Genomic DNA, 16,804 nt, shown 5'->3' on the forward strand with positions numbered 1-16,804 from the left:
TGCTGAATTAAGCTAATTGTTTCCTGGCTCTTGTTACATACAAATGAGACTGTATCAAGTCTTCTCATCTAATTCTCAGCGTATTTCCGAAAATGTCGAACTCTTCCTTTTACTGCCTTCTTGAGAGCATAACTACCTGACACGATTTCGGAAGCAGAGTTCACATCTTTTGGCAAAGAGTAGGGCTGTTAAGTATATAATTGTCCTCTACATGCTGCTTTGACAGGTGTCTGAGCCGTACGCCCTGACACTGGCCTTAACAAGCCCGGAGCACTGAAGCAACCACTCCATGATGCCGATGATGTACAGCCACAGACTGGAAAGTAAGAAAAAAACAATTCAACAAAAGTACAGACATGTTTACGAAACTTTCACCTGAGAATAAAACTAACGATGTTTTGGCTGACTCCTCTCCAGAATTCAGGACATCCTTATTCCGGGATACACAGAGAAGAAAAGTTGTGTTTTTTGTGTCCTGTGGGGTTGAAAGAAGAAAATCTATTTACAAAAGCATGAAAATATTTTATCACTAGCAGCAGGGGCAGGAGTGTTTTAATGACCTGATCCACAGGCCTCTGGCTGGCTGCGGGCTTTCTCAAACTGCAAAGAGCCCACTGGTCCGCCTGCCAACCCTTGGGGCAGCATTGAGATGAAACAGATAAGATGATTGTCTCTAATGAAATCCAGATCTCTAGGTCTGTCTGGACGACGACTAGCTGGGCCCTTTTTCTCCTTTTTCTCCTTTTTTTTTTTGGATGGGGGTGTTCCATATTGATCTTGAATTTGAAGGGAGACTGTGGAAGTCACTCCCTAATTCAATCCAGAGCTCCTTTACCAGCCCCTCGTGGAGCTTTGATACCGTTTGAAGTTCTGCAAGAGAACACGGCACCGTCAGCCTGCTGGACCTCGTTGTCATGACAACCCTAATTATCTTCCTTTACGGCCTAGTTTTTACACAGGAAGGGAGCCATTATGTTCTTTGGGCATTTGCATCTCTCTGGGGCAAGTGTTAAAGGTCGTGGAAGTGAACCAAAATAACATAACATGAATACAGCAGAGCAAACTTATGCGTGTGCGAGAAAAAGGTGACTCACCGCAACACGACCGATACTTTGGCAGACATTTCTTTTGTTAAACATTTCTTGAATTACTGACTTAAACACATGTTCTCAAGGACAGTTAGAGCTCCAACTTTCTGCAGTATTTTGTCAAGGTTACAGTAAAGAGCCTCTTTACCTGTACATGCTTTTTTTATTGTCTTGCAAACTCGCTCCACTTTTTTTTTTCAGCACAGGAATCTGCATGCCTTGAGAAATAATGAGGCGTTCTCCGTCCCAGAGAATAATTTTATTAAATCTTTGAGTTTGGTCCTATAAAAACAGCAGTCTAATCACAGTACATTATTCATTCTTATAATGTGATAACACACTTGTAATACTAAATAAACACAGCACTGTTTTTCCTGATGGGTTTCCAGTTGTGTTCAGAAATCGTCCATGGAAAGTTAATGTGCACATGTATTTCTTCTTGGATAATGTACGGCGGTGCCAGGCTGTGTGCTTCAAAAACAGCAGAACATGGCCCAGACTAAACTCTTGCTTTTCCACACAGTAGATACCGCGACTCTTGCACATCTTGTTTATATATTTTAAAAAGGGAAAAGTGAGCGGCTGGTTCATCAAATGATAAACAGGGATTTCATTCTTTGAACAAGTGATTTAAACTGTATTTCCTGTTTTATAAATATATATATAATGAATACAAAGAAACACATGCCACTGATGTCAGATGATTTCATTTAATCACAAACTTGTTGATGTTACAGGTAGAAAAAGGATGAAACTGTCAAACAAATTCTCAACTTTTGGACCAAAATTAGCCAAATCTATTCAGTTTGTCTGACCGTGAATTTCTGATCATCTAGACAGGTATAGTGTTGAAATGATTCGAGGCTGGGTGAAGGTGTTTTCTGTGACAGGCTTATGTGGGCTTACTGCTCAGGAATCCAACTGCTCATATTTACTGTTTCATGTAACATTTCTATCTTTTAGTAGATGGGACTTCTCTATGTGAAGGGTTTTCTTGATGTGCAGTAGTTCACATCAAAAACATGGGATATTGTGTAAAAATGCCACGTAATAAAAAAGAAAAGAGATTGAAAGTCCAGTCCGTTATCACCCAGATCTTATCGGACTGACCAGTGTGGCTGGATGAAGGTCTTAAGTGGTGTTGCTCTGCCAGGGGTCGCAGAGAGCTGCGAATCAAAGGGGGAGCCAGAGGTTGACCAAACACGCTGTTCTCCCACTGCCCTGATGTAAAACTATCTGCCAAACACCAGTGGTCCTCTTTGAACTTGATTTAGCACTAAGGTCACAAACAGTCGGCCCTCTGTTATGGAGGACAAAGCCAGCCCCCTGATGACATGGAGATGGAGGAGATAAAGGAGGTTTATGTTGTGTTACACTTCTCAATGGGGTCTCACACAGCCTTCACTATCATAATGGTTTATTATAACTATCATAATGCTCATGCTTAATATCCTTAACATGTGCACATGCGATTAAACTGGCAGTTTTTATGCAGAGGGAGGTGAATATTTGTAAATATTTTGAATGTTTAATTTTCAGACATAATTATAGAAATTGTAGCATTGTAATATTTTTAAAACAATTATATTAATATACAGTTTATTCAGTATCGATGCAGCAGAATAAATTCTCAGTAAAATACTAAAAATACTTTTAATATTAAGCATAAAACCATACAAAAATATAATGATAGCTTCATGTGTGTATATAAATACAGTATATCAAAAGACAAACCAACTTATTTTCTGTATTGTTGTTGTTGTTGCTGTTGATGATAATGATGATGTCATTGTCTTGGTCATCTAACCAGGTGGCTCCTCGGTCGGTGAACTGACGCCATGTGTGAAGAGTCAGCGTCCTGCGCCGACACTCCTGCTGGGATGTGAGGAGGAAGCACACGATGAGTCAGAGCTTATATGGAGCATTAAAGTCAGGTGAGAACTTGCCTAAAGCAATACATATGAAATGTATCCTGTTTATAACACTACGACTTACGGCAACAGTTAAAATGACGATTCAAGACGCTTGAACTAGAAATAAAAATTTCAGATTTACTCGACAACCGGCTACGTCTCACCCAACCGGGTCCAGAATGCACTTTTCATTCACTTGTTTGTTCTTTGTAAGAAGTTTAACCACGTAGTTGACTTTTTTGGTTATATAAATCAGTTCGTAGGTGCTATATTTGATTTTAGTTCTTTCCTTTTTAAAAGCACTTATGAGAATTAAATTCTATGGACTTTTGTTACAAAACTGAACAAATGAATTCCCTCTTCAATTTCCCGAGGGGGGCATTTGAATTGATTCTAAAAAAGCATGCTAGTCCATTCCATTATTGGCTTGGCATCACCTTGATGACCCTCAATAGAGTTTTAAAAAATGTTTTAATGGTTCTTTTTTTTTGCTTTTTGCAATTTTATGCTTCACTAAATATACTGTTCATAACAAATTGTGAAGAGACGTTCCTTGTTAGCCGACTAAAATAACCGATTGTATTCGACCAACTTTTTGCAGAGACGGTTAATTAAATTCTCCTCGCATCCACATAATACCCACTAAGAAGTGACTAAATTGGATAAGAATGAAGTACTTTAGATGGTTCAGAGGGAATAAGGAGATCATTGTCACTCTAACAATACATCAGTTATCAGCATGACATGAGAGTCCCGGTGTTCAGTGTTGGGGGGGACCGGTGGGCCAGCAGGTTAATGAAGGCGATGGGATTAATACCCGGGGAGTGGCGGGGTGCCCTCGGGGACAGGAGCAGGGACACTGTGTCATTAGAGCCCCATTAACCCCGGGGCAATACACCAGGACTGCACGTTTCCCCTCATTGCCTCAATAAGAGACAAATTGTGCTCTGCCCTTTATTCACATCCAGGATGTCCTCATTAGACATTTTTAAAGACTTTTCCACACACGCATGTTTATTTGAAGGGAATGGTCTTGAATTTATAATCATATAAATAGATTGGATTTTTTTTCACAGTGTGTTGGGCAACGTGTTCAGGAAACCGATGCTTTAGAAGCTTTACTAAACGTGTGGTTCAGTTTCCATAATGAGTGAAGCACTCATCAAACAGTTTACATTCTATAGTGAGGTATTCCTTTTCTCTCTCCCCTCAGAAAATAATCCTTTGTATCCCATGCTCAAACTGGGGCTACAGTTATATACTCCATCTTGATTGAACATAAACAGGAATGTTTGAAATCGCTGCGTTGGACTACGGCTGCCCTCCACTCCATCTGTATGTTTATACTTCCTGTGAGAGGCCCTCTATTTATGGACAACTGAGGAACACAAATAATCATTCCCCTCCAGTGAAAAATCTGCTTTTATTATCTGCAAAGTTTTGCAATGCCTTTGTGTACACTCACGCTGCCTTCTGATTGCCTGTTTATTATTCCAGCGTTTCTGCTGAGCCAATGGGGATCCGGCCAATTCCAAAAGGTGCCAAGCCTTTTCCAGCCTTTTCCTGTCCGTGACATCATCGTGCATTCCCCTAAAGCACAGTGATCCGTGTCTTGTCTGCAGCCTGGGTGGCACACATCACACGCAACCCACGTTCAACACAAGGTGCACACGTTTTGACTGCACCCTTTGGACGTCTCTGGTCCTGGATATGATCACATTGCATGCCTGGCTCGTTGCGTCATTCTTCACGACCAGCGTGACTTTCACTGTGATGAAACGCTGACCGGTCATGGCTTCACATTTTCAGTTGAAATCTGTAATTTGACAACTCAAACGTGGTGCGTGTCCACAAGGATTTAAAAGGATGCAAACGAGCACCCACATTTACTCACCCGGACAAAGGCGTACAATTCCTCCTGTTATGTCAAAATATCTCAAGAAATAATGTTTCAGCTTTGCTACTTTAGCTTAAATCATTTACCTCAAGGGCCACACAACTGTTCAGACATAATGCTTTATGGTGTTTTATGATCTCGGGATGAAAATCTATGCATTTTTGCAAATTAATGTTAATCTAAAAGAAGGAGACTCTTCATTCAGTATTAATTTGTTGGTGTTATTTCTGCAAGTTAATTCCTAAAATGATGTGATCAAAACAAGATCTCTGTCTTTTGGAAGAAGAGGGATACATATATATATATATATATATATATATATATATATATATATATATATATATATATATATATATATATATATATATTTTTTTTTTTTAGATCATCGGAAAACATAAGCAGTAATCAGTATATTAGTAAAATTCTGAATTGTTCAATCAGTAATTCTTGAGTGGAACAAAACAAAAAACTGTAAATAAATGTTCTGAATCTGGAAATGTGGCACATTTGGTCTTGTTGCATTTCCTAAAACACACCTGTGCTCGTGAATGAAAAGAAATAAAAGCAGTCCACGGCTGCGTGTTTTTGATTTTATGCAGGATCCTCAACGTAAACTTGAAATACGCTTTTACAAATACAGTTACCTTTTACTTCACAGATTTTCTTAAAGCTGGTTGTTTTTCATTCGGAGTTTAAGTCTTTAAACCAAAACAGGTTGAAGCTATAAGATGGATCGTTATCGTCTCCCCCCGCCGTGAAAAGATGAGAAGGGAGTGGAAATATGCCATCCTTTATTCTCTGACACACGTTACTTCATAATGTGATGCCTGATCTCATGGTGCTGTCATCTGAAAAGGAATACGCAGCTGCTGGTAGCTGCTTAGTTTCAACAGCATGAAGGTCAGCGGACACATAACAGGTACTCATCGCTGCTGTCTGCACAGAGATGCACACAGATTATGTTTGCTTTTAAACTAATTTTTATATTTGTAACAATTCCACTAAAAAGTCTGATTTTATTAATCACATAAAATGAAATAGAGTCAATATAGTAAATAATATGGCTGTTTTCAACTTGCTTCAAGTCTTGATTTCAGAACAACTATTTAAAAAAGGCCCTCTGAACAAAGAGCTTCATTCTAGATGTAAATGTATTCAACAATCAGCAGACTTCCATGTGCAGGAGTACGGACTGTTTCTGTTTAGCCTCTCCTGTGTTTCCTCGCCTCAAGTGCGGTCCTGTCCTCTGATCTTATCTCCATGCAGCTCAGCTCCTTCTGGCTTTAATATTCACTCTCTGAGACGTTGTTGAAGGTGTGGATGAAACCGAGTGTGGGCCTGACGAAGTTTGATTACCAGCCCAGAGGACTTTTCATTTCTCACCGAGACTCCAAATGGAAAATCTGGAATTCTACTTATAATCGTGGAACTGGCCGTAAAGTTTGCACCTGTTGAGCTCAGAAATAAACGTTTGAATGCAACAACGTAAAACAAACTTAAGTCATCTGGAGTGTACATATATTGTTGAAGTTATTCTTACCAGCACGTACACATTAATTATCAGTTACACCTCATTTTCTTCATGTTAGCTGCACTTAAAAAGAAGTCAAATAAATGTGTTTATAAATGCAAAATTAAAAAAATATTCAAAGTTGTCCTAATTAAATAGGGCAAACCGGAAGGCCAAAATCATAAGTGTTATTGTAATTTAATTTATGAATAAGCTGTCAAACTGATATATCACCTGTCAGCTGCTGTGAGAGAACTGCGATATTTGGTTACAAAACCGAGAGCATTTATTATGGAGGGAAAAAAATCCGAGACATGAATTATACATTTTTACTACAGCTTACTACAATGTCAAGAAAGTGCCATAGTATATGAATAATAATAATAATAATCATAATAATAATAATAATAATAATAATAATAATAATAATAATAATAATAATAATGATAATAATCGAGGTTGTTTAATAACTTTTAATTAAAATCACAGATTTATTATCAACTTTTTTAGTTAAGTTTTTCGTAGCTGCACAGAGATATGTAGAGAAATGAATAATTGAAACACAAGAAAAACATGTTATTCATAATAGGCCTACATAAATAGAGAAAATAGTCACATGTAATTTGATAGTGCAGCCAATTTCGTCTAGATATTATTCAACTATTCACCAGTTCCCGTATACAGGCGCTTAGTCAGGGGGTTATGTGTCACTTTTTCCCCCCATAGCTGGATGATAAATACTCGTTTCTCAGTTACTCCCGTCCGTCGTTAAGCACCCTCCCTCCCTCCCTCCCTCCCCCAAACACACGCACACACACACACACACACACACACACACACACACACACACACACACACACACACACGCTTCAAAGTAGTCTGAAACTTCGACGGCAGTAAAGGCCCGTTACTGATGGACGCTTTGCAAATAAATACATCCCGTTCTTCACACATCTTACAAGCAAATAAATAGCAGCACCAACATCTCACACGATCCCAAACATCACACACGTCTGTCTTTTCTCTCAGCCTACCTTTCCCTCTCTCCCGCCGGCCGGCCGGCTCCGCGTCACAGCGCCTGCAGGTGGGCCGCTCTTCATTAATCCGTTGTGATCAAAGCTAATGGATGATGTGAATGTCTACAGACTCCCAGCTCGTGTCTGTGTGGGAGCTCTCTCTTTCTCTCTCTTCTCTGCAGAGCAAAGCGCTGCACGGCGAGTCTCCGCACAGTCTGAACATCTGCTCGTTTCACGTGACTTTTTTTAAAAATACTAACATCTGTTCTAAATAGGTTTCATTCTGTGCCTCTGCATCGTGTCTATTGCCAACTCCTCTCTGGTGAAAGAAGGGAGAGGAAACTTATTTAAGCCTGTTTGCATTGCAGGATATTAATAATAATAATAAAAAAGAACTAACCTGTTTTTTTTTTTTTCGTGATGCATATCATGTATTGTAGGGCCCGATCATTTAGCATTGGGTGAAAACTGAACTGTGAAAGTTTCAAGACAAGCTGTTGTTGATCTAGGCTGAGTTTGTGAAGCACCCCCCCCCCCCCCCCCCCCAACCCAGCGAGACCGGCCTCCACGCTCAGACCTACAGCCTATATACCTTCACGGCCTCCTTAAATTTCATAGACATCTGGGAATTCCATACATGCCTCGCAAGCCAATTACACACCATCAAACGGGCGCCCACTTTGATTTGGACAGTGAGAAACACTTTCCCAGATCACCAGGATCAATGGCGGTAGCTTTATTTAGAGATTTATTTAGTGACAATAATCGGGAATAGATGTACTTTATAGTCTCATCACGTGCTTGTTGGAGAAACACAAGAGGTTATTGCCAACAGGCTACTATGGGTAAATAATCCTATTTATGATCGACTTCTGTGCTGCAATGAAACAGAAAGTCGCGTTAGTTTGACAAACTGTCTGAAAAGCCTGAATTTAACTGGTGTTTATGTTGCAGGAGAGAGAGAGAGAGAGAGAGAGAGAGAGAGAGAGAGAGAGAGAGAGAGAGAGAGAGAGAGAGAGAGAGAGAGTAGGGCCGAAAGCAGGTTGACATGACCCCAGTGTAACTTATTTACTTATAACGGTGAGTCTCAGGTCCTTAATCCGACTGTCAACAAATCCAGGAAAAGAGAGGGAGGGAGAGAAAAAACGGAGACTGCGCGAGGCCTTTCAAATTTTAATTAAAATGCAATTTTAACTTCGTTCATACAGACTGTACTTTTTCAGATTTTTTGCAGTGTATTTTTTTCGACCATAAACCGTTTCCCCTCACTTTTAAATACTTTAATAGCCTACATTATCAATGACGAGGGAATGTATTTTTCTCTCTTCCGTTTGGACGTGTCACAATATTAAAACATATTGAGCTGCATGTTTCTCCAACGCGTTCACTGAAGCAATAATAAGCCCATCTGTTTTCCCGAGTGACCGGCGACATAGTGGAAACTTATGTCATTAAATCGGATGTGAAGTGCAGGCCACGTGATACGCGGATGATCATTTCATGTGGACCAAAGCTCAGTGGATTTTATCCGAATTCTGTCCTTCATTAACAATTAAATTGACTTGACAAAAAAAAGTAAAAGAAAACACTTTAATCGTCATTTTCTTTAATGCAAAAAAATATACAAACATCTACAAACACACACACACACAATACACGATAATAAAAAATAGGAATGCATTTGTATTGCAGACACAGGATCTATTCCTCAATGTAACACGTTTCCACAATAAATAAATAAATGTCTGAGAATATTTTTTGCACAGGTTGGATCCACACAGTCTATAACGTGAGCTACACCACCAGTTGACAGCCTCACAACTGCTTTAATAATGTACGTTGACCTCCTCCGCAGAAACGAGTCATGCATTTAAAAAAAAATGTATTTCCCTTTTTAGAAAAGAAAAAATCCCCACATGCTATTTTCAACATGAGAAGGCTTCAGATTGGGAGTCTGTGGAGCTAACGCGGGCTGCAGGTCCCTGTCGGGCCTCAGCCCCCCAGAACTCCCCTGGTCTTTGGTTTAAATAGTGATCCATGTATCCAGCATTGGACTCCAGGTTTGTCCCGTCAGAACGTGATAAGTAGGTTCAGCAGTCACCTGTAGGTCAGACAAGGCATTCATTATCACTCAACCAGCCATGCACTCGCATGTTCTCGCTGTTATTTCCACCGTTTTAAGACTGTTTGAGTTGGAAGTGAGACGTACCGTGTAGGGCATCCGTTCTCCAGATGTTAGTGGGATGTTGACATGGACCAGGCGCCCTCCATCCTCCACACGGAGAAGGCGTAGCTCAGCCTCTCGTGCGCCACATAACTACAACTTGCCATCTTGGCGTCCAGCTCGTCGCTCTGCAGCACCTGGTACAGGAAGTCGATGTATCTGGCTGCGAGCTTTAGGGTCTGTATTTTGCTGAGTTTGTCCGAGGGCAACGTGGGGATAATTTTCCGCAGAGACGTGAACGCCTCGTTGAGGGACTGCGTCCTCTGGCGCTCCCGGACGTTGGCCATGACCCGCTGCGACTGGAGCTCCTCGAAGGACTGGGGGCTGCTGCTGGTGCTGGACTTCTTCCCTCTCTTCCCGGGGGTCGGGCTATCGGAGTCCTCGTCGTTTTTCCTGCTCGGTCTCCTCTTTCTCGCACACCTTTTCGGCTGTCTGTCCTGTTCCCCGTCGCTGTTGCTCAGGCTGTCCACGGGCGAAACGGGGCAGCTGCTCGACTCTTCCCCCAGGTTTTCCTCAGACATCTCCACTTGGGCAGATGGCGGGCGGGAAGTGTGCAAAAAGCGGTTCCCCTCTCATGAAGTCACGGAGCTAGTCCACCTGTAGGCCTTCGACGACACCAGAGTATCCATAGATGGGTTCCTGGGAGGACAAGTCTTCTCTGATACTTGAGAAACTTAGGCACTTCTTATAGGCTGCATGGCGTAAACTATTTGGGGAGGGACACGATTGGCCACGATGATGGATTACGTGGAGCGAGGGGTGGGAGCATCCGAGGGAAGTATCAGAGACGCTCCTAATACAAAGTCAGAGTGGGGAGAGATAGCGAGTAACGGCGTTATTACACGCACAACATTGTTAGAATATTTATAATCATGATACATTCGCATAAGCGAGGGGAAATCAAATAAATGGTCTCATTATTCATATGATAAAGAGGACTTCTAATGAACGCACTGCAGCTTTGCTTCTCCTGCACATCTGATTGCAAACAATGTTTTTATTATCCCTCCATCCATCAGCATCCCAATAAAATGCCAAGTGTTCCATCACATCACTGCTGCGATATGTTTCCTATAATCTCCAATAATTGTATGAACTGAAACTTAAACTTGATTTTTTTTCTTCATAAAATAGTATTATGCAACCTCAATTTGCAAATCTCTGTCGACCAAACCAGCACATATTATGGGTTTTTGTTGTTTTCATCTAGTCTTTCTTAAACCAAGCTTTCATATAGGCAGCATATGATCCCAATCTTACATTTTTGTCATGCAGCCAGTACTGCAGACTTTCAGAGTATTCCCTGGGGGATGGCTGCATGCTTTAATGATATTCCCCACAAGAGGGCACGGTTTTATTTTTGGTAAACTATGTATCATAAAATAAATTATTGTAAAACTGTGGAATAAAATGTTTTGTGTTTTTTTTGTTCATCCATGTAACAATACGTGATTGTTCCCCGTTGGTTCTAAGAGAAGAGGAACGGGCAGCTTTAGGACCTCCTGGTATTTACTAGCTTGGTGATACAATATCCATCTTGTTTAGTGGAGGATTACTTTGTTTAGGTTGAGATGGCTGCGGTCCACAGGAGCAGCATCTGGTTCAGGAAACCGAGGGGCAGTCGGGGTCAGAGGTCACAACACCAGCGAACATCTATTTACGTCCTGGAGGAGGCCTCAGAGTGAAGTATTGTTCCAGGAGAAACACAGTCATGTTGAAGCTTCACATTTTAACTTAAAAAATGCCACATTTCTTAAATGTCCTGGCTCGAAAAAACGCACACTCATCATTATTAAATCCCTGTGCCGTGACGTTAATGTGGAATTTCACATCTTAAAGATTGGAACTTGCACATACAGATGATGCTGGGTGGAAAGAGCAGCTCCAGCTCTTCAAGGTGAGTGTACCTGCTAGCCGGCGCTGTCCGTGGTGCTGATCTCACGCTCTACCTGCTGCAGCTCACAGGTGAGCAGGTGGAGCTCCACACCTTTTCTCAAGTCTTTCACCATCATTGTTCTTGCTGCATCTCGTATGAAATATAGCAATAAGTTAGTTTATTTTAGATGTTTAATCTTGATGGTTTTTCACCAAAATAAAAAGTGTTTACCTACATGTGCTTTTAAGTGTTTTTGGCTTTGATTTCTGACCAGTGGTGAACAGGAACTAAATACATTTACACAAGTGTGTTACTTCGGTACGAATTTGAGTTACTTGCACATTTCTCGATTAATTCAATTCTATGCTTCTTGACCCAACTGCATTAGATTGGAAACATGTTGCTGATTACGTTTCATCCAAAACATATGAGCAGTTTATCAGTTATGATGCATTGTTATAGACTAAGATGAGGCGGGTCAAACGAGCTCCACTTCAGTCAACAACAACATACTATAACTACTCCTGACACATGTATGCATAAATAACAATGATCCAAAACATGATAATATAACACTGACAGGTTATTGTACACGATGAGTTCCATTGATATTTCAGGTATATTTTGTAATATAGGACTTTTATTCGTAAAGGTATTTTAGTATTAGTGTAAAAACGTTTCTTTGTGTAAAGTGATCTGAATGCTTCTTCCACCACTTTGCCTGCATTAGGTAGTAAATAATACAACGGTGAAAGGGAATGAGGGGAGATGGCATGGAACTACAGCTGGTTAATAAGGAGAAAATCAAATATCCCAATATTTTTGACCAAAAGCCTTGATATGGATATTGCAGCTCTATTGTAGGGTTGAGCACTGGTGCTTTCACAAAACATTTACACAATGATATCGAGTACATTTACATGGCTTGACCGATTGCTCTGCAGAGTTCAGCTCTTTGCTGCCGAAGTGACTCTGAGAAAACACAGCTGCTTCTCGGGAATATGATGTCATCACAGGACAACTCCTCCAGTGTTGATCTTTAATAAAGACGAAACCTTCATCAGTCAGTCACAGACTGTCAGGGCTTGACAATTACAAGGACATGAAGAGGAGATAAACAGCGCTGATTGTTTTTCAGTGTGATTTACTGTGCACGTTGTGGTGCGCTCGGCCTGGATATGGCTAACAACTGATGAAGAAAGCCTTTGTCCTTATCACTGAGCAGCGAGTGGGTGTTATGATAAAGTCAAGTGTATATTTCTGACTCATGCAACTTGACACACCAGCCGTGATTGACCCCACAGCGTCATTAACCATCCGTCCCCGAGGTCACATCAAGGCAGACACAACTCAGGCTCTCACTCACTAAGTCCTGAGCCACAGCCAGATCCACAGAGACCGGTCTATTTTCTCTGCTCGGCCCTTGGAAGGCAGTGTTTCTCTATCGGCCTACTCATATCTATTGAAATAACAAACCACAGTCCCCCACATGTACGAGGATCCCACAATTGACAGTGATATTCATGTTCACTCCATTAAAGTTCGGCCGCAACGAGCGCAGTGCCAGCTCGCCAAGACGGATCAAGTGCTTGTGATGAGAAAAGACAGGGGTGCGTTCTTCAAAGAGCAAGGCCCTGATAGCCTCTAATCAACCTTTGGGACTAACAAGGTCAAACAGCAGAGCCGGATGACAGCATGTTTCCTCTGCAATCGCCTCAAAACGTCCCGTTCTGTGGAGAAATGCAGACATCGTATCGGGGGGGGGGGGGGGGGGGGGGGGGGGTTTCTGATAACGGCGGCCCAGTGTTGGTGAGAGAGGAACTGGGGTGTTGGATCAGGAGGTGAGGATGAAAACAGGCCTTTATAAGCTGTCTGGACACATAGGAGCCAGGACTCCTGAAGTTAGCTGTAAAAGAAAGCCTTTGAAAGCAGAGTGCTTTGATGTTGCAGGTTCTAATCGCGGTTCAAGTCCCATATTCCTGCAGCAGGGCACAGTTTCACCTCGTCGGGGAAAGCCGAGCAAAGCCAGGAACCTTATCTCATAAAACGTATTGATTTTTGTAGAGCGAAAAGGCACATGAGGAGGTGCACATGTCCACGTGGTGCGAGTGTAACGGATGTTCTGTTAAATCTATTCACGGCACCCTGATGACTCTGTGGGATATCAGACGGCTCTACCGCACAATGACACCTTATTAGCCACGAAGAACCAACAAACCTCCAGTATGTTTTCACAGCTTGGAAGCTCGGGGTGATGTGGGGTCTGCTGAAGAACTGGCATCCCAGCAGTACGAACACACACACACACACACACGCACACACACACACACACACACACACACACACACACACACACACACACACACACACACACACGCACACACACACACACACACACACACACACACACACAAAACAAACACAAGCCTTCCTTCGGGCGCTCGAGAAAGTGTTATTTTACTCACAAAACAACGCAATAAATAGTAGCATTAAGGAAAAAACTAAATCACGGAGAATCACTGAATTCTGCCTTTAACCCATTTAACCTCGCTTCCTGTCAATTAAGACTGTAAGATGAACGTATATATTTTGTGCCCTGCATGGCTAAAACCTAAACCTCAAGCCCACCGAGCCGTGCCTCCTGCTGCCTAGAAAGCTGACTGCCACCCAGCAGACCACACACACTCAGCCAGGCTGGAGACCAGCGCACTGACCCATGCAATGAAAATATCTGTTCACAGAGTTACAGTAGCTTTACCATATTGCGGCGGGCCTGTTGGAGCTAGACAGGTGCCGCTGTAAGTGTAGAGACTCGGCCTGCATGTAGTTCATCAGGGACTGTGATTCATTAACATAGAGCCTAATAAAACACTCCTGCTTATGATCATTTGGAGGCTGCAGTTTGTGGTGCTGATGAATTGTGTTGCGTTAAACTGAGAGGTCTTTCTAATATTTTTTCCCTATTTATATCGGTTCAAAGAAGGCCTGTTAGATTAATCGATTTTAAATCGTAATCGTGACTTTGTAGTTAGGATGATGTTAATGACGTGAAACTCGTAAAATCGATTTTTTAGTTAAGTTAAAGTTCTGCACTTTATTCATTAATTTTTGTTTAATGGACACACCTTAAGATACATGTGAAAGTGAGGTTTTTCTCTTAATCCTAAAGGGATTGTTTTTTTTTGTTTTAGTTTACACGAGGTCTACAAAAAGATAACATGGAGCAAAGCCAGATGGCAAAAGTTCATTAATTGTTCTTTATATTAATCCCTTGAGGGATTTTTTTTGTTTAATAAGAGCAAGGTTTGCACTCAAATCCCAAGGGGGAAATTATTTGCAAAATGTTCAATAAAAAACAGCATATTTGAAATAATTTCTTTGCCTTTTGTCATTTCACAAAATAATCGGAATCGAAAATCGGCTTTTGAGAGAAGAAAATCAGGATTTTATTTTTGGGCAAAATCGAACAGCCCTAGTTCAAAGGTGACTTATATGTGAGTTTACAGGTCTACATACATTAAACAGCATGTTGGATGGAATAATACAGTGAACAGTCGTTACCATGGCTACACAATATACTGTCAGTGAACATTGTTAAAGAGTAATTTCACCCAAATCACAAACTAGTGTGATCTATATAGATTATTTAGGTTTGGTCGCCACACTAATACAGTGGAGAAGAGAGCCAACACAATAAAAACAACACGTGTCACTTTCCTGACTGTGCCGTACAGAAGATAAATTCACCTTTTAATTGAGTATGTGTTAATAATAGTATAAATGTTACTCTTGACCCGAAGTAAGCAGCATCGGCAACTCTTGGTGCTGCTTTAAAACTATTCCATTTCACAAAGCTCTTATAATAAATGATGGCATCTGTGGAACGCACACAAACAGCCCAAAAGTACTGTGCAGGTGCATGCTGGATCACAATCATGCAAAACAGGAAAAAATCAATTATGCTCGTTCACTGCCGTTGTCATTTCCCCACAAGCAGGATCTTATTTTATTGTTTCACGTATTAAACATAACTGACAGGCTGGAATGTCATCAGTCATGCTTCGAGTGTGAAATAACAAAAGTCGAACTAACTGTTGAGAATGTAACAGCAGTGACTCCATCTTCATCTGTGAAGCCCGGTGAAATAACAGCAGCAGAGCACATGCTGGAGAGCAAAGTAACGTGCCATGTCACACAGACTTATGCGAGGGATGAGCATAATGTCAGTAGTCCAGAGTGGTTGTTCACTCTCACCGCAAGTGCTGTGAGGAGTCCCACCACAGTCCCTGTTAATGAGGACTCTGTGAGGAGAGAAGAGGTCACACAGAGTGCTCCAGCTGCACATGAGGATGAATAGTGTACAGGGGGATGATGGGCAGAGGAGAGGGGGCGAGGACCTGGGGAGTGATCAGGACAGAGGAGGGTCTCCCATCCTTCGCCAAAAAACAGATAGATAGATAGATAGATAGATAGATAGATAGATAGATAGATAGATAGATAGATAGATAGATAGATAGATAGATAGATAGATAGAAAAGCAAAGGTTCGTAGAAAAATGTGATGGTTTATGATTTTTGTCATTCCACATCCCCCCTTTTCAGGGTTTCAAGCATGCAGCATGATAAATTCAAAGACACGACCTCTTTGCAGGCATAATGTGAGGTAGTAACGGCACTAACTCTCCTCTGAACCACAGCTGTGTTCCCATCTCCCCCAGATTTCTGCTCACCTCTGCTCCTCCCTGTGTGTCAGTTAGAGGCGACCTCCTCCTTCAGTCAGGCCAATCTGTCAGGACACAATGGGCTACCTCTCCAGCTATGTTGTTTTTGGAATGGGAACCCTCCAGCCCCACTTGTTCTCCCTCTTGGTTGACAGAAATTAGTCAAGAAGACCCTTGAAAGAAGGCCGACTGTAGATTTTCCTTTTCCTTTTCTTTTATTACATACTTTCAGTCATCAATGTGGAAGCCGTGGCCACCCAGAAATCTTTGAGCTTGATCAACACCTTCAATGTTTACTGTTAGAAGAGCATAAGCAGAAACAACACTATAATTACTTATAATTAAGGTTTTAATTATATTTTTCCAAAATATGTTTCCTCATCATTATAATCAGCATCAACTTGATGATGGTTTCATTGTTCAGGCCAAAGAGGTATGATAAAACGATCCCATTACAGCACAATGCAGAGTTATATAAAGTGCATATACACTTGTCAGGCTCACTTTACAAGTGTGAGCCTGACCTTCGGTATGGTCCAGCCTACTGAGATAATCTGTTG

The 16,804-nt window shown here is 41.4% G+C and overlaps 1 protein-coding gene and 1 long non-coding RNA gene across 2 annotated transcripts; one reads left to right on the forward strand and one right to left on the reverse strand.

Moving 5' to 3' along the window:
- Positions 1 to 224: 224 nt before the first annotated feature.
- On the forward strand, positions 225 to 5,174 carry LOC311024319. Its single transcript, XR_014598294.1, has 3 exons — positions 225 to 323; positions 2,899 to 3,022; positions 4,499 to 5,174. It is a non-coding gene; the product is annotated as an uncharacterized lncRNA (long non-coding RNA).
- A 3,839-nt stretch (positions 5,175 to 9,013) lies between these two features.
- Positions 9,014 to 10,322, reverse strand: twist1b (twist family bHLH transcription factor 1b). The gene is made up of 2 exons (XM_084026693.1): positions 9,634 to 10,322; positions 9,014 to 9,525 (listed from the first exon to the last, which is right to left on the reverse strand). Exon 1 carries the CDS (start codon positions 10,167 to 10,169, stop codon positions 9,660 to 9,662), a length of 510 nt encoding a protein of 169 aa, XP_083882819.1. The 5' UTR covers positions 10,170 to 10,322; the 3' UTR covers positions 9,014 to 9,525; positions 9,634 to 9,659.
- Positions 10,323 to 16,804: the final 6,482 nt, after the last annotated feature.

The sequence above is a fragment of the Eutrigla gurnardus genome, assembly GCF_963514095.1.
Source record: "Eutrigla gurnardus genome assembly, chromosome: 14".
Classification (NCBI taxonomy): Eukaryota; Metazoa; Chordata; class Actinopteri; order Perciformes; family Triglidae; genus Eutrigla; species Eutrigla gurnardus.